Source organism: Schistocerca nitens, unplaced genomic scaffold (assembly GCF_023898315.1).
Source record: "Schistocerca nitens isolate TAMUIC-IGC-003100 unplaced genomic scaffold, iqSchNite1.1 HiC_scaffold_376, whole genome shotgun sequence".
NCBI classification, from domain to species: Eukaryota; Metazoa; Arthropoda; class Insecta; order Orthoptera; family Acrididae; genus Schistocerca; species Schistocerca nitens.
Window position 1 is genome coordinate 891596 of NW_026045910.1, and position 23328 is coordinate 914923.

At 40.3% G+C, this 23328-nt stretch overlaps 1 protein-coding gene across 1 annotated transcript in view; it reads left to right on the forward strand.

Moving 5' to 3' along the window:
- The first annotated feature begins 9611 nt into the window (after positions 1–9611).
- The window catches only part of LOC126229606 (huntingtin-like), a 549560-nt gene continuing 535843 nt past the window's right edge, over positions 9612–23328 (forward strand). The window contains exon 1 of the mRNA XM_049942347.1: positions 9612–9729. Coding sequence (XP_049798304.1) covers positions 9644–9729 — 86 coding nt within the window. The 5' untranslated portion in view covers positions 9612–9643. The remainder of the gene's footprint in view (positions 9730–23328) is intronic.

Sequence of the window (23328 nt, forward strand, 5' to 3'; positions counted from 1 at the left end):
TTTATTGAGTCATACTATTGTGCTCTATTTCATAATGCATTTATACTTAATGATTAACACATATCAAGCACATCCCATTTTAATTTGCTAATATGTTTTTCTCAGCATCTATAATGTGTCACACACACTGTTTCTCTCTTTTTCATTCTGCATGACGCATTTATGTGTAATGATTATTACAACTCTCCAGTATACACCATGTATATTCGTTTCACAAGTTCAAAATGTGTGACTTATTATGCAGTAATACAATGTTTGTAAAAAGACAATAACAGTTGCATGGAAATACTTACAGCTGTATCAATAAATCACATAGTAATAATCACTCACATTACCTCAACGTTGTCCTCTGCCATGATCCCACATTAATACAAAGTAACCATTGGTGATAATGCGGACACAAGAATGGGACTTTATGATCACTTGGAAATATACGACATTTACGAATTACTATAGTGAAAAAAAAAACTATGTACTTTCGTTCATGATAGAACTGAACAGAATCTTTGTTTGCAGTTTGGTATGTTTTCTGTACAATTGACTTTGTCAGTATGTTCAATACATAAAACAATACAGTAGTAAATATTTTACATACATATACATGTGCAAAACCAGTAGATATATATGCTAAAGTAATAATGATAATACAATAATCTTACATACAGTGATACTGTGCATTTAGCAGAATAATATCCCATAATTATTTATACAATAGTATCATACATAATTCTGATTTAAATTAATTATGCATGTATAAAACAGTGTAAATAATCTATGCTGATACAATACTGCACACACATAGTACGTAATATAGCACTTAAGGTAGTTATGGAGCTCTTACTGCATGTCTCTTGTGTGTCAACGTAAAAAATTCAACAGCTGAATAGTATCGTGTATGTTTGAAACATACTTCTATGAGATGCTTTATGTTATTCAGGGATAGACCGCTCACTGTCTTTGGTAGTTTGTTTTAAGACTTCCAACTTAGGTCTTTATAGCTCTTATGGGTTTATGTCTATCTGGTGTATCAAAGATCTGGTTTACTATTATTTTTAGTTATATGGATTGCACTTTGGAACTTAAGTTAATATTCTATATATATTAGTTAGATGTATATTAAGTCCAACACCAAGACAAAACTGCAACAGTTTAAAGAATCTAAGATAGACACTGCCTAGTATATACACTGCTGGCCACCGTAAATGCAACACCCTGAAGGAAGCATCCGAATCAAGTGAAATTTACACCATGGGTTTGCAGCGATGAGATATGCAACTGATTAGAATTTCAGCGCAGACGCACATCACGCGCGCCTGTGGCGCCACCTCATAGCGCCATTTAAGGCTTGGCGATTTCGACGAGTGTACGTTCGGCACGTGTGTTTACCTTTTGGTTGTTTCACAAGACGATCAGTTATGCCTCGTAGACAACAGCGAACATCTTTTGATCAAGTATCCGAGTTCGACAGAGGAAGGATAGTGGCTTACCGAGATTGTGGATTATCATACAGAGAAATCGCTAGTCCTGTTGGACGAAACCAACCAACTGTAATGCGGATATGTGACCGTTGGATGCAGGAGGGTACGACGGACCGACGTGGTCGATCGCATTCACCTCGGTGCACCACTGCACGTGCTGATAGGCAAATTGTGCGCATGGCAGTGACGGATCGCTCAGTGACATCCCGAACCATAGCACAGCACATTGCGTCTGTAACGCATCATCCAGTTTCTGCGCGTACCATTCGACGCCGTTTACAGCAGAGTGGTCTGTCCGCAAGACGTCCATTGCTTCGTCTACCATTGACGCAGAACCACAGACGTCTCCGTCGCCAATGGTGTGATGACAGACGGATGTGGACGGCAGAATGGAATGACGTTGTCTTTACTGACGAGGCACGCTTCTGTCTGCAGCACCACGATGGTCGGATTCGAGTGTGGAGACACCGTGGAGAGAGGATGCTGGAGAGCTGCATTATGCACCGCCACACTGGTCTTGCACCGGGTATTATGGTATGGGGCGGTATTGGATATTACTCTCGCACGCCTCTAGTACGCATTGCCGGTACTTTAAATAGCCGGCGCTACATATCCGAGGTGCTGGAGCCAGTTGTCCTTCCTTACCTTCACGGCTCGGCCACAGCCATATTTCAACAGGATAATGCGCGACCACACGTGGCACGCATTGTCCAAAGGTTCTTCGTCAATAACCAGATTGAATTGCTTCCGTGGCCGGCTCGCTCTCCGGATCTTTCGCCGATAGAAAACATGTGGTCCATGGTTGCTCAACGAGTGACCCAGATTACATCCCCAGCTGCCACACCAGATGATCTTTGGCAACGTGTGGAAGCTGCTTGGGCTGCTGTACCCCAGGAACACATCCAACATCTCTTTGACTCAATGCCGAGACGTGTGGCAGCGGTGATCTCCAACAATGGCGGCTACTCTGGCTACTGATTCTGGCAGGAACCACATGTCACAGACGTCTGTAAACGTAATCATTTGATACTTGGTCAACATGTTATCTACAAAATAAATTTTGTTGTGCTACCTCTTGTCTTTCTTGGTGTTGCATTTACGGTGGCCAGCAGTGTATATATATATTTTTGTATTGGTATTGGACTTAATATACATCTAACTGCTCTCTTCTACCACTTGAAGATGTTATATGAACCCACTGGGTCACCCAATGTTTTTAGTACTCCATATTGCATTTTAAGTAAAAGAAAGGAAAGTGTATGGACATAGTAAATTATTATTACTAGCGTATATCAACTTGTACAACACAAAGAGAGTATGAGCTAATTTGCCACATAGGTAATTTGTATGTCTATCAGATATTACGTTTTTGATCTACATGTAATTTTACATTTTTTATACCTCGTTTAAATGTCTTCAGTGTGAAGCAAGTTTTGTCTGGTTTTATTGGTCCTGTAATCTTTTCAGTTACTACTTTTTTGTACTGTAAGACTTCTTGTAGATTGTTCTCCAGCTGTAATTAGTGTTATCTGATCAGCATACAGCACATTGTCACATGGCAAGTAATGTGGAAAGTAATTGATATACACAATGAATATTCCAGAGGCTCGAGCACTGAGTCTATATTTTCATGGGTTCTTCATTTTGGTTATTTGTCTTTAGTAAATGTGGCCTGTTACTTAAGTATGAAAGCAATGATTGTAATTGATTATCTACAACGTTTTTGGTCGTTGTGCCATGTGTGACAAAGACAAAGGCTTTGCTTAGACCTAGAAGTGTTGCATAAGTCAGTTTCTGGTTCCAATATGCTTCATATAAGTTACTGAGGAGACACTAAATTGCATTTGTTGTTGGAGGTTGAGTTTGAAAGCCAAACTGGCTACTACTCAATAATTTATTACATTCAAAATAATTGTCAATTTGCATATATATACTATTTTCTACGACTTTTGATGTAATGAGAACTATTGACATGGGCCTATAATTGTTTGGAATTTTTGTGCGTCTTTTGTTATAGATTGGTGGTGTAACAGTCAGTTTCAAATATTCAGGGAAAATACCTTCCTTGAGAATATGATTTGCTAGATAGGTTTATGGCTTCAAATCCTTGTTCCAGTTTGCAACATTTCAAACCTCAAAGTCACCCGTTTCGTATATATACTTCCAAACACTAGTTATGGAAAATGCTAGACATTTTGACTGCCCTATGTGAATATATCTTGCAGAATATCATGTACATTAGGAAAATTATTCCTCTGTGGGTTACAAACATCTCAATGCATGTGCTTGGAACCAATAGAACCAGAGTGAGTCAGTATTTACATCCAAAAAACATTTTGAACATGGCTGTCTTTCAGCAACCACATATATGTTTCAATGGAGAAATAACACAGCCAACAGATTGCAAATAATTGTTTAATACATTTACCTAGTGTGCAACACCTCTAAGGAGGACTTCATCAGAATGAAAATTTAAAAGTCACTGGGCTGCCCAGTCTGTTGTTATTTCTTGCAATGTTTACCTACCAAAGGCTGGAATGGTTTTAATTTTTAATTTGAAGATGTCTGCTCATAGCTTTGATTTCGTTAATGTTTCTGTCACACTTATTTTTCTGTGTATTATTTTATAGGGCTTTTAAATTTTCATTCTGTTGAAGACATCCTTAGAGGTGTCGACATCTACGTAAATGTATTAAACAATTATTTGCAACTGGTTGGCTGTGTAATTTCTCCACTGAAAAAATCAGTCTAAAACACAAAATGTATCATGGACTAAAACTATACAACAGCCTGCAAAGGACTTTAAAGACTAACTGTACCTAGCAGCTTTTGGCAAAGACTTGTAAGCATTTCTTAAACAACAGTTATTATATTATTAATTAATATTTAAAATACTCCTTGACAGCCAAATAGTATCCCACTCTTTGAGAATTAGTTTGTGCTAGTGCAATATCAAAAGACAACTTAGAATTTGCCAAGTTGTTCTTTCCTGTACTGGAAACTATAATACGTTGTGTAGAAGTTCTTGCTTCATAGTGCTATATTATCATTATATACAAACTTAACGAGTTATGGAACTTCATAATGCTTATTTACTCTCGGCAGAATGGAACATGGTGGAACAGCATGACAAAACATCTCACAATACATAACAAACTTAGGCGTTCACATTTGCTATTGATAGTATGGGACATCAATGTCAAGCATTCTTAAGAAGAAAGTTTTGTCACTGGGGGGGTAGAGGATGGCATTGTCTGCTACCATCTGAAGTTAAATGTGGCTTCTGTGCAATTCACAACTAAGCGCCTGGCAGAGGATTCATCGAACCACCTTAAAGGTATTTCCCTACCATTACACACTCAAACAGCACACAGGAAAATGAACACTTCAGTCTCTCTGTGCGACTTCTGATGTTTCTTATTTTATTTAAATGATCATGTCTCCCTATGTAGATCTGTGCCAACAAATTGTTTTCGCATTTGAGGGAGAGATTTGTGATTTACACTTCATGTGAATATCCTGCCACAATGAAAACCGGCTTTGTTTTAATGATTGACACCCCAGTTGCATTGTCTCCCCTATTTGGCATAACACAGTGCGAGTAGCCCCTCTTTGAATTTTTTCGATGTCCTCCATCAATCATGTTGGTGACTTCACACTTTTCATTATTTAGAGTCAATTGCCACTTTTCGCACCAAACAGATATCTTATCTAATTCATTTTTCAACTGGTTTTGACCAGTTGTGTCTTAATAGCTTTTTATTATTTTCTTTTTTATTGTGAAATTTAAAATATTGTGTGATGACCTGGATGACCTTTCTATGAGTATTACATTAGAATGAAGGCCAAAAACGATGGTGATTTAGGTTTTCCAATATCTAGTCAGAAAAAAACCCTACACTGTGCTAAATAAGAACATAAATTAATAAACCAGTTTTCATTCTAGAAAGATCTTATGTTATAAAAGTTAAAATATCAACACTATTGAATGAGGAAAATGGAGCTGTTTTGGCACTATTTGGTGCTTAGAAGGAAGAAATACAATGTATAAGAAAAAAGGTTCTGTGTATCACCTTCTAATTTTTTGATGTGTCTGTGTCTGTTGTACTCTACATCACGACCTTTGCTGTGTAGTGCACCCTTCTGTCATGGTGGCATTCCAGAGTAGCCTACATTTAGACAAGGTGAAGAGCAATGAGCACTTCGGTGGTTGTCCACAGAGGGCGCCAGTGGATGATGTTTTAAGGCTTCATAGCATTTATTACATTCAACTTACAATTATAAATAATACATCAAAGCAATGCAAACAGTTTTTAATAAAAGCTGATTGCGTTCCCAGCCGTATCAAGTGATTAAGATTACATGAGCTTTTGGTCAAGCACTCCTTGGCCATTGTCAAGTGATACGATTGCCAGTGGGCTACTGGTGTGCCCCTTATATAGACTATCTGCCAGCTGTGACGTCACTGGTGCTCACAGTATCGCCATATATGGGCAATGGTCATGATATGTGTTATTGACGATGGCCTCAGCCAATCGCGGAGATTAGGTGTATTAATCTGTGCAGCTTTGTAACTTGCAGCCCAGCAAACCAGCAGGAGTACTTGGCAGGCAACAATGGGATTTCATTGAGAATGAATCAGCTATGCAGGACTGAGTTCACACACAGCAACAGCCTGAAGAGAGCAGTGGCCGTTCTGAATTCAGCTGCCTACAGTAAACAGCCCCAAGGACAAGAACTGTTGAAGCCCTTAGACCACCAATGTTGGTAACAGAATTAGTCTCTGGACTAATACTTATTTCTGAAGGTGACAGTTTTGTTAGGGAGTTCAATTTTCAGCCTGGACAGATTCATTATTGTGTCTTACCAGAACTGGGTGTTATGGTGTTCATGTGTGTTGCTATAAATAAGTGTTCACTCACATAGTAGCAGTTTTCCAGAACCTGATCACCACAGAGGTTCCCACCTACAAACAGCAGTGATGAAGTTGGTTGACTCTCAGACCAAGAACAAATGAATGCCGATGTTGGAAACGTTTCGATGTTACAGTTCCTATTGTTTAATCTCTTGGCAGTTTGCGATACAAACAGAAGCTGCGTCGTAATGACGAATAAAAACAGTGATCTAGGATGTTTGCTTTTGATGTTGTGTTACAGCTATATTCTTAATTGTCATAGTAAACTCTGACTTTTAGTGTGATGGATGTGTTTCATAGCCTCATCATTAAATAATAGACTAATCACAATCTCGTGTTGATATTTCTGTTGTGAGCACACTGTATCATTAGCTGCTGACATCACCTTTTTATCTACTTTGTTGACATCCAACATAAACTGTGCTTCAGCTGCTGACCAATAAACCCTCAATTCCTTAAAGAATCGAACACACAAATGCATAAAAAAGATTTAAACCTATGATTACTTTACAAATGTGTTCAGTATTTGATGTTAAGCATGTAAGCGAGAAAAAGCTTGGAAAAGGTTTGAGATAGTCACCAAGTGCTCTCATTGTCAAACCCTGAATGAATGTGGTCTGGGTAATATGTGCTTAGTTCTCTTGGTTTTTCGCGCATTTTAATGTTTATGAGATCATATCTCCTGAACTAATTGTCATAAAATGATATAATTCTGCACATACATTCTGTGTTTTGTGTGGATACTATCTGTAAAATATTTTGCGAATAGAATTAGTAGTAAAGAAGCAATAAATTAAAAATAAGGTGTGAAGCTGAAGGTGTACTGCATGAACAGTGGAAGTATAGTAATCGATAAACTTTTATCCTCATTTTGTGGGGTATATGAGCAAGAAAAAGTTTTGTAAAGATTTAAAATTATGTTTAACATTTTGCCAATTACTAAATGTTCTCATTCTCAAATACTGGAAGAATGTGATTTGAACAGTTTCGCACTATAAGTTACAAGCAGTACCAGTCTAAGGTCTGGTTTCAGCCTGTTGACAGTGATGGTAGCTGGCATACATAGTTTCTAACTGTAATACTTACTTCATTGCTAAACCTTTAACATAACGACAGAAATTTGAATTATTTAAGTTCAGACAATATTTACATGAAATACTGAAAATAAAATTTTTGTTTCTTGTGGAAGCTGTTAGACAGGTTACTAGCAACTGGGAGCATGTGTCGTGACCTGTGTTAAACATTTAGTAATACAGAGTCTGCTTTGCCAGGTAATTCTGTCTTGTTGTTTAATTTATTAATTTGATATGTGAGATTCTTTGGTGTCCAAGAAACTTTATCTGAGTATTTCGAGAGGTCATAACACTTGTGCGTGTCGTGGGCACACTTGATAAACTTTACTACCTTCATGAGCTTTCTGTGTGTACCAATCGAGAAGGTGCAGTGGTATCATGCTGGACTCATATCCCAGAGGAGGCGTTCAAAACCCTGTCACATTCATCCTAAGTATGACCTTATTCTTTTGTCCTGCAAGCCATACAGCCATCTATCAGTATTTTGGATTTTTACAGATTTAGTGTAGTAATTGGTAATAGTTGATAAGATCTACTTAATTGTTTATGGAATCGAATAGCTGGTCTACATACAGTTTGTATCTGACAAAAATGTGATTGATATGCCCTACTGTTATTTCATCACGTTCACAAACTGGATTCTCTTGAATGTCGTAATATTGTTGCTCCACTAGACGAATTAACTTTAATGCAACATAAAAACTGAACCGTGACTCACACAACTCTGTTTCATAGCACATTCAACAACAGAATAAAAAATACAGTCTATGAAACAAAGAGAAAACATAAGTCAGACGCTACGCCAAAGATAATAATTAAAAATAGTAATCACTTGAGCAAAGTATTGCGCTGCACATATCACATAACATAGTCTCAACTATATTTTCTGTTGAATCAAACGGTCGTCGAACCTTTGTAACACGGGTTGTGCATAGGCTGCTGATGGTATATTGGAGACAGCCTCCAACATCCGTCGTGGGCTGATCTATAGCAGGCGGTGGAGTGGCTGGAGCGTTTGTTAAGTCCGTGTCGTGTGTAGATAAATCCGTACCAGTGTAGGGTGCGCGGAAAGCTTCTTTGAGCCCGTCGACAGTGATGGCGGTTGGCATACCCATCACATCGACTTTGAATATCTTATCCTCCCTTTTGATGACATACTAAAGTCCCCTGTAGGGTGGCTGCAGTGGCTTGCATACTGCGTCATGTTGTATGAAGACATAATGGCACTCTCGCAGCTCGTAAAAAGCAAAAGGGCGATGGGTCTGCTGATCCCTTGTAACAAAGGGGCGTAATTGCCGGATTTGTGTACACAGTTGTTGTACGATATCTGACTGGTAAATGCAGTCGTCTAATACGTTTGCAAAGAGCTCGCGAGCAGTCGTATCGGCTGGCCACGAACAAGTTCTGCAGTCATGGCTTCATGTCATCTTTCAGTGAGATCCGGAGGCCCGGGAGGAAGATGGGCAACGTCTCTGTCCACCTCTGTGAATCGTGACATCGAGGCAACACTTCCAGTCAGCAGTGGATGGCTTCAACTAAAATATTCGTTGCCGGGTGTAAAGCTGTAGTTCTAATCCGCTTCATACTCATTATGTCTGACAGTGCTTCAAAGAGACACGACTCAAATTGTTTTCCCTTGTCTGCTGTGATTCGTAGAGGCACACCGAAACGGGCGATCCATCCCCGGAATAACGCAGTCCGACAGCTGTAATTATGATAAAGTTTTGGAATAAAATACACAGTCCGACAGCTGAAATGATGACGAAGTTTTAGAATAAAATACAGTATTGCAGTAACTATGACGATTTTATTTCGCTTAAAGTAAGCACCTGTATGGTAGATTTTCCAGGCCATATAGGATGCAAGATATGTAAATATACTGCAGTAGTATGACAAATTTTTGAACTGAATGTATTGCTTAATTTTAGGTTTATTATTGCCACAGTTGTATTACAAGACTTGAGAAGTCAGAATATCTGTTCGTGCAAATCTTCTATCTTCGGAACTGTATAGCTTCCTTCGTCAAATCTTTGACAGTGCAAAATTCAAAATGGCCTTGAAGCATTAGCATGTTTTGAAAACACAATGCGTCGGACGACGCGCTTAACACGCTATCAAAAATTAAATTGAGATAACAACAATTTTTATTAAAACATTGTCGTATACAGTGCCCCAACATGGCAACACTTGAAAGATTGGTGAAGGCCTTAGAGACACTGAAGGTGTTGCACGTTAACCCACAACTGTCAGATGAATCTTCAAGGTAAAGACACGAAAAAATAAATATTTACTAAATAAATTAATTTAGACGTGTCTTTTACGTGTATCATGTGTGTCACAAACATATCTTTACATGTACACAGAGCTTGATAGACATCACAGATGTTTAAAATATTATGAGATACTTCTGTGTAGTCTGAAATATGGACAGTTTGTTTACATCCTGGGACAATGATGTGTGTGCTATATTTCACGATAGATGTTATTGTTGTAGTAGTTTGAATTCATTGTTGCACAGCAGCCAATAATTAGCAAATCTTATGGCCCCAGTAATTTGCATTCAAGGGTTGGTCATTGATTTACTTTAACCGGAATATTAGGACGTTAACAATCAGAGGAAAAAAATGTGAATGACGCTTACATTTCGCCGGTTGGTAGCGTGTATTTCTATCGAAATGTAATTAAATTTTAGGTGTGCATTATGTTAAAACTTGAATATTACTTAATAGAAAGTTACGCAATTTTTATGAAGTGTGGGATTGTTAGTTTTTGCTATGAAGAGGTCACAGCAGTAGGTATTTTTGCATATTCCTTGATCATTAATGTTATAGTATTGCTGTTGGGTTATTTACACATATACACAATGTAGTCTGTACAAAAATTTGTTATAACGATAATATGTGGTATATAATATAAAACTTCCTATAAGTAGCCCTCCAAGCAACAAGGCACACAAATTTACTTTCATGTTTGATGATCAGTAGCAGTTTGGCACAGTCAACATTAACTAGGTATATGTTCTCTATGGTATTCTTTCATTTTTAAAAACATAATTTGGCATTTCCTATCATTGGCTGGTGTTATGAATACAGGCGGTGAAACAAGCAAATAAATTACTTTACTGATTCTTCTCCAGAATGAGATGGAAGACTTGTGAAGGAGTTTTGGTCCATGCCTTTTGAAAATGGTTGCTTAGTGTTTGTAGCTGCTATATGTTTAACATCACATCACAGTATGTTACTGACTAACTGGTTTCACATAAGGAGAATGTGGTGACTGTCCATTGATTCAAATCTCCAGATTGCTCATCAAAACAGTTTGGAATTACATTGTAGTTCAAGCAGGCCAATTCTCTTGTAATATATGATCAAGAGGGGAAGAAGGAGAAGGCTTTACTACATTATGAGTTGGCCAATTCTCTTGTAATATATGATCAAGAGGGGAGGAAGGAGGAGGCTTTATTAATTAGCTAGTGGGTACACCAGAGCAAGATTTTGAAAGCAAGGATTGTTTCATCTGGCTATGGGAGAACAGATATGAGTGAATGGGATTGAGGGATTAACAGTAAGATCATTCAAAGACAGACACGAACAATAGGATGTTATTATAAGAACAGAGATCAGTACTCACATTGTTTATTTCTATTGTCCGCCTGCTTAGCTGGGTGGTAACGCTCTCACCTCCTATGCAAGCGAGCCCGGGTTTGATTCCCGGCCGGGTTGGAGATTTTCTCCACTCGAGGACTGGGTGTTGTGTTGTCCTCATCATCATTTCATCCTCATCAATGACACGCAAGTTGCCCAATGTGGCTTTGAATGAAATAAGACTTGCACTTTGTGGCCGAACTTCCCCGAATAGGGGCCTCCTGGCCAATGATGCCATACGCTCATTTCCATTTTTTCTTTCTATTCAGCTGTGAGATACCATGAGGCCAGTTTTATGTTGTTTAGAGTAATGGGGTACTACATAAAGGTTTTGTAAACATCTTGTAACTTGAGGACTTTCAGTTCATCTAAAAATAACATGAATTACTTTTCCATCTGATGTACTGTTTTCACGACTGTTATGACTGAAAGCGGAAATGAACAAAGAATAATTTCTACAGCTGATGGATAAAATGCAATTATTAAAGTTCCTGACAGCGGTAGCAAGTCACCTCACTAAAATATTAAATTTTGAGTAGTTTGGGGGATTTTGGTAAGTTTAATGCAGGAAGGTTCTTTGTGCTACCAAGTTTTAAATTGTAAGGCATTTCCAGGGGCAGATGTGGACTCTGACCACAATCTATTGGTTATGAACTGCAGATTAAAATTGAAGAAACTGCAAAAAGGTGAGAATTTAAGGAGATGGGACCTGGATTAGCTGACTAAACCAGAGGTTGTACAGAGTTTCAGGGAGAGCATAAGGGAACAATTGACAGTAGTGGGGGAAAGAAGTACAGTAGAAGAAGAATGGGTAGCTCTGAGGGATGAAGTAGTGAAGGCAGCAGAGAATCATGTAGGTAAAAAGACGAGGGCTAGTAGAAATCCTTGGGTAACAGGAGAGATATTGAATTTAATTGATGAAAGGAGAAAATATAAAAATGCAGTAAATGAAGCAGGCAAAAAGGAATACAAACGTCTCAAAAATGAGATCGACAGGAAGTGCAAAATGGCTAAGCAGTGATGGCTAGAGGACAAATGTAAGGATGTAGAGGCTTGTGTCTCACTAGGGGTAAGATAGATACTGCCTACAGGAAAATTAAAGAGACCTTTGGAGAAAAGAGAACCACTTGTATGAATATCAAGAGCTCAGATGGAAACCCAGTTCTAACCAAAGAAGGGAAAGCAGAAAGATGGAAGGAGTATATAGAGGGTCTATTCAAGGGCGATGTACTTGAGGACAATATTATAGAAATGGAAGAGCATGTAAATGAAAATGAAATGGGAGATGCGATACTGCGTGAAGAGTTTGACAGAGCATTGAAAGACCTGAGCCGAAACAAGGCCCCGGAAGTAGACAACATTCCACTAGAACTACTGACTGCCTTGGGAGAGCCAGTCCTGACAAAACTCTACCATCTGGTGAGCAAGATGTATGAGACAGGTGAAATACCCTCAGACTTCAAGAAGAATATAATAATTCCAATCCCAAAGAAAGCAGGTGTTGACAGATGTGGAAATTTCCGAACTATCAGTTTAATAAGCCACGGCTGCAAAATACTAACGCGAATTCTTTACAGACGAATGGAAAAACTAGTAGAAGCCGACCTCGGGGAAGATCAGTTTGGATTCCGTAGAAATACTGGAACACGTGAGGCAATACTGACCTTACGACTTATCTTAGAAGAAAGATTAAGGGAAGGCAAACCTACGTTTCTAGCATTTGTAGACTTAGAGAAAGCTTTTGACAATGTTAACTGGAATACTCTCTTTCAAATTCTAAAGGTGGCAGGGGTAAAATACAGGGAGCGAAAGGCTATTTACAATTTGTACAGAAACCAGATGGCAGTTATAAGAGTCGAGGGACATGAAAGGGAAGCAGTGGTTGGGAAGGGAGTGAGACAAGGTTGTAGCCTCTCCCCGATGTTATTCAATCTGTATATTGAGCAAGCAGTGTTGTTGTTGTTGTTGTTGTTGTTGTTGTGGTCTTCAGTCCTGAGACTGGTTTGATGCAGCTCTCCATGCTACTCTATCCTGTGCAAGCTTCTTCATCTCCCAGTACCTACTGCAACCTACATCCTTCTGAATCTTCTTAGTGTATTCATCTCTTTGTCTCCCCCTACAATTTTTACCCTCCACGCTGCCCTCCAATACTAAATTGGTGATCCCTTGATGCCTCAGAACATGTCCTACCAACCGATCCCTTCTTCTGGTCAAGTTGTGCCACAAACTCCTCTTCTCCCCAATCCTATTCAGTACCTCCTCATTAGTTATGTGATCTACCCATCTAATCTTCAGCATTCTTCTGTAGCACCACATTTTGAAAGCTTCTATTCTCTTCTTGTCCAAACTATTTACCGTCCATGTTTCACTTCCATACATGGCTATACTCCATACAAATACTTTCAGAAATGACTTCCTGACACTTAAATCTATACTCGATGTTAACAAATTTCTCTTCTTCAGAAACGCTTTCCTTGCCATTGCCAGTCTACATTTTATATCCTCTCTACTTCGACCATCATCAGTTATTTTGCTCCCCAAATAGCAAAACTCCTTTACTACTTTAAGTGTCTCATTTCTCATCTAATACCCTCAACATCACCCAACTTAATTCGACTACATTCCATTATCCTCGTTTTGCTTTTGTTGATGTTCATCTTATATCCTCCCTTCAAGACACCATCCATTCCGTTCAACTGCTCTTCCAAGTCCTTTGCTGTCTCTGACAGAATTACAATGTCATCGGCAAACCTCAAAGTTTTTATTTCTTCTCCATGGATTTTAATACCTACTCCGAATTTTTCTTTTGTTTCCTTTACTACTTGCTCAATATACGGATTGAATAACATCGGGGAGAGGCAACAACCCTGTCTTACTCCCTTCCCAACCACTGCTTCCCTTTCATGTCCCTCGACTCTTATAACTGCCATCTGGTTTCTGTACAAATTGTAAATAGCCTTTCGCTCCCTGTATTTTACCCCTGCCACCTTTAGAATTTGAAAGAGAGTATTCCAGTTAACATTGTCAAAAGCTTTCTCTAAGTCTACAAATGCTAGAAACGTAGGTTTGCCTTCCCTTAATCTTTCTTCTAAGATAAGTCGTAAGGTCAGTATTGCCTCACGTGTTCCAGTATTTCTACGGAATCCAAACTGATCTTCCCCGAGGTCGGCTTCTACTAGTTTTTCCATTCGTCTGTAAAGAATTCGCGTTAGTATTTTGCAGCCGTGGCTTATTAAACTGATAGTTCGGAAATTTCCACATCTGTCAACACCTGCTTTCTTTGGGATTGGAATTATTATATTCTTCTTGAAGTCTGAGGGTATTTCGCCTGTTTCATACATCTTGCTTACCAGATGGTAGAGTTTTGTCAGGACTGGCTCTCCCAAGGCCGCCAGTAGTTCCAATGGAATGTTGTCTACTCCGGGGGCCTTGTTTCGATTCAGGTCTTTCAGTGCTCTGTAAAACTCTTCACGCAGTATCATATCTCCCATTTCATCTTCATCTACATCCTCTTCCATTTCCATAACATTGTCCTCAAGTACATCGCCCTTGTATAGACCCTCTATATACTCCTTCCACCTTTCTGCCTTCCCTTCTTTGCTTAGAACTGGGTTTTCATCTGAGCTCTTGATATTCATACAAGTGGTTCTCTTATCTCCAAAGGTCTCTTTAATTTTCCTGTAGGCAGTATCTATCTTACCCCTAGTAAGATAAGCCTCTACATCCTTACATTTGTCCTCTAGCCATCCCTGCTTAGCCATTTTGCACTTCCTGTCGATCTCATTTTTGAGACGTTTGTATTCCTTTTTGCCTGCTTCATTTACTGCATTTTTATATTTTCTCCTTTCATCAATTAAATTCAATATTTCTTCTGTTACCCAAGGATTTCTACTAGCCCTCGTCTTTTTACCTATTTGATCCTCTGCTGCCTTCACTACTTCATCCCTCAAAGCTACCCATTCTTCTTCTACTGTATTTCTTTCCCCCATTCCTGTCAATTGTTCCCTTATACTCTCCCTGAAACTCTGTACAACCTCTGGTTCTTTCAGTTTATCCAGGTCCCATCTCCTTAAATTCCCACCTTTTTGCAGTTTCTTCAGTTTTAATCTACAGGTCATAACCAATAGATTGTGGTCAGAGTCCACATCTGCCCCTGGAAATGTCTTACAATTTAAAACCTGGTTCCTAAATCTCTGTCTTACCATTATATAATCTATCTGATACCTTTTAGTATCTCCAGGGTTCTTCCATGTATACAACCTTCTTTCATGATTCTTAAACCAAGTGTTAGCTATGATTAAGTTGTGCTCTGTGCAAAATTCTACCAGGTGGCTTTCTCTTTCATTTCTTAGCCCCAATCCCTTTTCCTACACTCGAATTCCAGTCACCCATGGCTATTAAATTTTCGTCTCCCTTCACTATCTGAATAATTTCTTTTATTTCATCATACATTTCTTCAATTTCTTCGTCATCTGCAGAGCTAGTTGGCATATAAACTTGTACTACTGTAGTAGGCATGGGCTTCGTATCTATCTTGGCCACAATAATGCGTTCACTATGCTGTTTGTAGTAGCTTACCCGCGTTCCTATTTTCCTATTCATTATTAAACCTACTCCTGCATTACCCCTATTTGACTTTGTGTTTATAACCCTGTAGTCACCTGACCAGAAGTCTTGTTCCTCCTGCCACCGAACTTCACTAATTCCCACTATATCTAACTTTAACCTATCCATTTCCCTTTTCAAATTTTCTAACCTACCTGCCTGATTGAGGGACCTGACATTCCACGCTGCGATCTGTAGAACGCCAGTTTTCTTTCTCCTGATAACGACATCCTCTTGAGTAGTCCCCGCCCGGAGATCCGAATGGGGGACTATTTTACCTCCGGAATATTTTACCCAAGAGGACGCCTTCATCATTTAATCATACAGTAAAGCTGCATGCCCTCGGGAAAAATTACGGCCGTAGTTTCCCCTTGCTTTCAGCCGTTCGCAGTACCAGCACAGCAAGGCCGTTTTGGTTATTGTTACAAAGCCAGATCAGTCAATCATCCGGACTGTTGCCGTTGCAACTACTGAAAAGGCTGCTGCCCCTCTTCAGGAACCACACGTTTGTCTGGCCTCTCAACAGATACCCCTCCGTTGTGGTTGTACCTACGGTACGGCTATCTGTATCACTGAGGCACGCAAGAAAGGGAAGCAGTGGTTGGGAAGGGAGTGAGACAAGGTTGTAGCCTCTCCCCGATGGTATTCAATCTGTATATTGAGCAAGCAGTAAAGGAAACAAAAGAAAAATTCGGAGTAGGTATTAAAATCCATGGAGAAGAAATAAAAACTTTGCGGTTCGCCGATGACATTGTAATTCTGTCAGAGACAGCAAAGGACTTGGAGGAGCAGTTGAACGGAATGGACATTGTCTTGAAAGGAGAATATAAGATGAATATCAACAAAAGCAAAACGAGGATAATGGAATGCAGTCAAATTAAGTCGGGTGATGCTGAGGGAATTAGATTAGGAAATGAGACACTTAAAGTAGTAAAGGAGTTTTGCTATTTGGGGAGCAAAATAACTGATGATGGTCGAAGTAGAGACGATATAAAATGTAGACTGGCAATGGCAAGGAAAGCGTTTCTGAAGAAGAGAAATTTGTTAACATCGAGTATAGATTTAAGTGTCAGGAAGTCGTTTCTGAAAGTATTTGTATGGAGTGTAGCCATGTATGGAAGTGAAACATGGACGATAAATAGTTTGGACAAGAAGAGAATAGAAGCTTTCGAAATGTGGTGCTACAGAAGAATGCTGAAGATTAGATGGGTAGATCACATAACTAATGAGGAGGTATTGAATAGAATTGGGGAGAAGAGGAGTTTGTGGCACAACTTGACGAGAAGAAGGGATCGGTTGGTAGGACATGTTCTGAGGCATCAAGGGATCACCAATTTAGCATTGGAGGGCAGCGTGGAGGGTAAAAATCGTAGATGGAGAACAAGAGATGAATACACTAAGCAGATTCAGAAGGATGTAGGTTGCAGTAGGTACTGGGAGATGAAGAAACTTGCACAGGATAGGGTAGCATGGAGAGCTGCATCAAACCAGTCTCAGGACTGAAGACCACAACAACAACAACAACATGACAGTGCTGTCATTTAGAATGTATAGACTCATGTGTACCATTGTACCAGGATCATACTTTGTGAATGATAGTTCCTTGGCAACATATTTCTCTTTGTGGGGCAGCAGTGAGCAATGTTTCTGACTTGAAACATAGGTACTAATTTAATGCATGCTGACAAAAGAAGGCTTCTCGGGCACATTGCCTTCGATGATCATACATGGTGTGACAACAGTCTTCGGTGTACTATTTGTTGGGTTATCATGCAAATCATATGTAACTTTTGAAGATTTAACTGCTGGGTCATTCCACGTCAAGACCCACTAGACCATTTCTGAATCCAGTCAGATTTTATGGGAAGGTTCTCCACTGTCTGTGAGTTTCAGCTTGATACCTCCTTTGCTTCCATTTCTACAGTCTCTTGTAAATAGATGTGACGCTGACGCTGAAAAGACGAGCCTTTTCGTGGCTTGAGATGGTGCAGTTTGGACAAAATTTGCCATTCCTGCGGTTCCTGTGGGTGAGGGAAAAATATCTTACCACTCTTGTTGATTTATCCCTGCTTGTGAACCTTAAAAAGAGAAAGACACACTCTGATGGGGGTTTAGTAAAACTTAATCCCTCAGCAAGTCAGGCCAAAGTGTGGTTGGCCTATGATGGGGTTGTTGGCCCAGCCTACGGATAAGCTGGTTGCGGGAGTGTCCTGCTGTCTCGTAGAACTTCCTGGCGATGGCGCGAAACCTGTCTCCGAGAGGCAGGATCCCGGTGTCCTTGTGGAGTTGGCGCGTCGAGACGTGCCTTGGAAGATGCATAGCAGTCTTCAGGGCGCGGTTCTGTATCTGCTGCAGAGTCACAATGTGAGCATCTGTGGCTTTCCCCCAGACCACGGCCGCATACTCTAACAGTGGGCGGACCAACGTTAGGTATAGCATGATGCCGTGTTGCGGTGGCAATGACGACTGCGGGTTTAGCAGCGGATACATGGCGCGAAGGTGTCCTATTGCTGTCCCTTTCACATCATGGATGTGATGCTTCCAGGTGAGCCTGCAGTCTACGGTAACTCCTAGGTATTTCACCGTCCCGCTCTATGGGATAGGTTCTCCCAGGAGTAAATAGTCCCATATTCGCGCCACTTAGCAAAAGGCCAACTTTGGGTAACTTTTATGAAAATTATTCCTCACTTAAAGGCTAGTGCTTGTACATTATTGATTAGACTATTCAGTGTGCAATTTGGAGATCCCATCTTTAACCAGCCATAAATCATAACTTTGTGGGCAGATTCAGCCAAGAATTGGTAGTATCACACACAGCTATGCTGTCTTCTCATGCTTTTTGTACAATAACCTCTAGCCTTCTCTATCAAATTATATACACTTGCAAATTTGTTGAAAACATTTTGTGTGCCAAATTTTAAATACTTTTGGCGACCCATACCTCTACTGTATGTTCTTTAACATTTATTTTCTTCCTACCATATATGTAGAAAAGGTGTTTTTTAAGCTTCAGAAGCTATATTGGTAAATTTTGGAACCATGTAAATTCATTATTGAATTTTTATTTTGCATCATAATTTAAGAAATTATTGAAAAATTTCCAAAACTTTTTTACACTATTGTTGAAGGAGTATGTATTATCTTGGATCTGTCGGTTCTCTCTGGTGTTGCGCTTGTGATTAGATTGCTTTTAGAAAGTTTTATGGCTGAACTTATTCACATTTTGTGTGTTTTGTGACACAAACCAAGAAGTACCTGATCCTTTTCTTTTCTTTTATTCTCTTTTTTTGTGTGCTCAAGATGGCACTGATTGTTGTAAACTTAGCCTACATCATGTTAATATGGTAAAATTCAGCTTAAGCCAGTGTTGTTGGACAAAGAGCTTTTAAAACTTAGTTCTGAACTGGACTTTGCAGAAGATGCCCAAATTTGTTCGTACCATAATGCCCTGCTAATGAAAATATTTCAATTTCTGTGAAATACCTGCTGTAATCTATTTGGGAAAAACAAAAAGGATGAAGAAGGAGTTGAGACTGTTGACTAATAAATGTCTGAAGCCTGACCAGAAGCTTTCTCTCAGATTTAGATGATAATTTTTTCATAAGCATCTACAGCTGCGGGATGAGCAAGAATCGATGATTAAATGAATGCAGTTAATGCGTGCAGCACAGTGAATACTTCACCAGCCTTCAAAGCTTCAACAAATTAGCAAAAGGGATTCAGTGGCTTATATAAGGCAGAAAGTTCAAAAAGCATAAGATTCCATCACCAAAGCTATGCCAGCAACTGTTGATGTCAGCATCACTGATGTTGCGGAAACACAAATGGTGAAACAATGCCAGAAATAAAAGCATATAGATATTTCAAGTAATGAAATAAAAATTGAAGTGCATCATGTAAGTTATGCCAGTAAAATTCAAATTTTGACCCTGGCTCCTTGCAGCTGGAGTATAGAACAGATAGCAAAAGAATTTAGTGGCCTTTGAGAACGTTGAAGCAGGAAACGAAACTAAAGATGGAAGTTGGGACCAAGACTCAATAAAAAGATCAGAGTCCTCATGTTTTTCAAATAAGATGAATTTTCTCGGCCGTGCGCAGGCAAAAGTGATTACATAGCAGCAAGAATGGATGGTGAAAGAGTTCATAAGCGGAAATGCCTTCTACTTTGTAACTTGGAAGCTATGACCATAGCTTATTGTGAGTAATATGGCAGTGAATTGGGCTTTTAAAAATTTTCTGAACTCAGGCCAGAGAGGTGTATTATGGTTGATGCTGCTAGCACGAACTGAGTGGGCTTATGTGTAATACAGCAAATTGCCATGTTGATGTCGGCTGCAACAACTATCAAGGATGACGACTAAATGGTAGTAATCAAGAAAACTATGGATTATGTGGAATCAAAAGATCACTTGCTGCAGCACTAGGAATGATGTCCTGCAAAACCTGAGCTGGAAGCTTATTTGGTACATGTTTTCAAAGAATATGCTCAAGAATAAATTACAGAATACAAACAATGATTTCATACTGACATGGATACACTAGAGATATGTCATATAACTGTACAAGAGTTTATGGAGGAACTGGCTCTAAAAAATTCATGGTCCAGCAAGTCACTAAGATTCGCTTCAGAACATTGAAGTTCATATCTATGGCACCTTTCAGATGGCGAAGAGATCATTTTGATGGATTTTGCTGAGCACTGTTCATTTGTCATTCAAGATGCTGTTCTACAGTTTCACTGGGAGGACAGTGAAGCCACATTACACCCCTTTGTGGTTTGCTTTGGTTGTAAGGAACTACCGAATATTGGCATCTGTGTTATTAGTGACTGTTTTTGTTAAGATATCATTGCAGCTCAAGCCTTTATAATGAGACTGACTAAATACACTCCTGGAAATTGAAATAAGAACACCGTGAATTCATTGTCCCAGGAAGGGGAAACTTTATTGACACATTCCTGGGGTCAGATACATCACATGATCACACTGACAGAACCACAGGCACATAGACACAGGCAACAGAGCATGCACAATGTCGGCACTAGTACAGTGTATATCCACCTTTCGCAGCAATGCAAGCTGCTATTCTCCCATGGAGACGATCGTAGAGATGCTGGATGTAGTGCTGTGGAACGGCTTGCCATGCCATTTCCACCTGGCACCTCAGTTGGACCAGCGTTCGTGCTGGACGTGCAGACCGCGTGAGACGACACTTCATCCAGTCCCAAACATGCTCAATGGGGGACAGATCCGGAGATCTTACTGGCCAGGGTAGTTGACTTACACCTTCTAGAGCACGTTGGGTGGCACGGGATACATGCGGACGTGCATTGTCCTGTTGGAACAGCAAGTTCCCTTGCCGGTCTAGGAATGGTAGAACGATGGGTTCGATGACGGTTTGGATGTACCGTGCACTATTCAGTGTCCCCTCGACGATCACCAGTGGTGTACGGCCAGTGTAGGAGATCGCTCCCCACACCATGATGCCGGGTGTTGGCCCTGTGTGCCTCGGTCGTATGCAGTCCTGATTGTGGCGCTCACCTGAACGGCGCCAAACACGCATACGACCATCATTGGCACCAAGGCAGAAGCGATTCTCATTGCTGAAGACGACACGTCCCCATTCGTCCCTCCATTCACGCCTGTCGCGACACCACTGGAGGCGGGCTGCACGATGTTGGGGCGTGAGCGGAAGACGGCCTAACGGTGTGCGGGACCGTAGCCCAGCTTCATGGAGACGGTTGCGAATGGTCCTCGCTGATACCCCAGGAGCAACAGTGTCCCTAATTTGCTGGGAAGTGGCGGTGCGGTCCCCTACGGCACTGCGTAGGATCCTACGGTCTTGGCGTGCATCCGTGCGTCGCTGCGGTCCGGTCCCAGGTCGACGGGCACGTGCACCTTCCGCCGACCACTGGCGACAACATCGATGTACTGTGGAGACCTCACGCCCCACGTGTTGAGCAATTCGGCGGTACGTCCACCCGGCCTCCCGCATGCCCACTATACGCCCTCGCTCAAAGTCCGTCAACTGCACATACGGTTCACGTCCACGCTGTCGCGGCATGCTACCAGTGTTAAAGACTGCGATGGAGCTCTGTATGCCACGGCAAACTGGCTGACACTGACGGCGGCGGTGCACAAATGCTGCGCAGCTAGCGCCATTCGACGGCCAACACCGCGGGTCCTGGTGTGTCCGCTGTGCCGTGCGTGTGATCATTGCTTGTACAGCCCTCTCGCAGTGTCCGGAGCAAGTATGGTGGGTCTGACACACCGGTGTCAATGTGTTCTTTTTTCCATTTCCAGGAGTGTATTTTAGGTTATCGATAGGAGACATCAAGCATATTCACTACTTTAGTGATGACTGTGTTGTCCAATAAAAGAATTTCAAGATTTTTTATCAGTTTATGTCAGGATGAAAAAGGCTTTAGTATCTCGGCTAAGTGGACTTTAGTTGCAACCAGCCATGGAAAATCTCATTGTGGTGGAATTGGAGGAACAGCTAAAAGACTGGTAACTCATGCTAATTTGTAGAGGCTTCTAAATATGCAAATATTGGTACCTCTTGGTCTGTTGTAAGTTCTGCAGTGACAAAATTTCAGAGATCATCCATTTTATGTTGCACAGAATGACATTGGACAAATTCAGTTTGATCATCAAAGAAGGTTTGCCAGAGGCCACACAATTACTGTGGCAAGAAAAATCACCACAATTGAAGCCCACTGGTGTAAACAAGATCAAAATAAGCAGAATTTCGAATGATTTTATGTAGTTTAACTACAACAGTTGATGGACAAAAATTGCTGAAGGTAAAAAGATACTTGACTCGTAGTATTGAAGATACTTTTACAATGTACAAAAAGGAATATACAACATTGGAAGTACAAAGTTTTATGCAAAACAACCTGAGTGAGTGTTTCCACGCCCACCTAGTGATGTCTGTTTATGTGTGTATTGCGCAAATTTCGTACTTTGTATGGTAACTTTGAAGAACTTACTTGAACACGACATGTGACACCATGGGTGGGTGTGTGAACTCATTAGTGGTCTGTGATGTAAAGCAAGAGGCATGTCTGCTTCGGCAATGTGGTTACTGCCCTGGAAAGGGCAAATGACTCTTCAGAAGTTACATATGCAACACAAGAGGAAAATAAGCTAATTAAGAAAACTGTAGCCATTGACATTTTCATTGGCAGACTTGGGAAATGGACAGTGGAAGCAGTGACACACCAGCATCTGAAGGGATTGCGACAACACCACATTGCAGCAGTGAAGGGACGTGTACAGGCTGAAGAACTGTGTTTAGTGCTTCACTGTGATTTTGCTGGGAACTAGTCTGTGATTCTTTCACAAGAAGTACAAGGATATGATTTGAGTAATGATCACATTTTGATTTTTAAAGGAGTGACATAACCTGTTTCCAAAACAAGATCACAAGTGCTGCAGTTAAAAGTGATGATGACTCAGGGCACGACTCAGCACAGACATTGTCGGCAGTACATAAAATTCTTGAACAAGAGCAATCACAGACAGAAAAGATCATCATTATTTCTGCTGGCGCTCCTAGTCAATTCAAAAATCGTTGCCATCTTTTTGAATTGACTAATTCACTTTTGT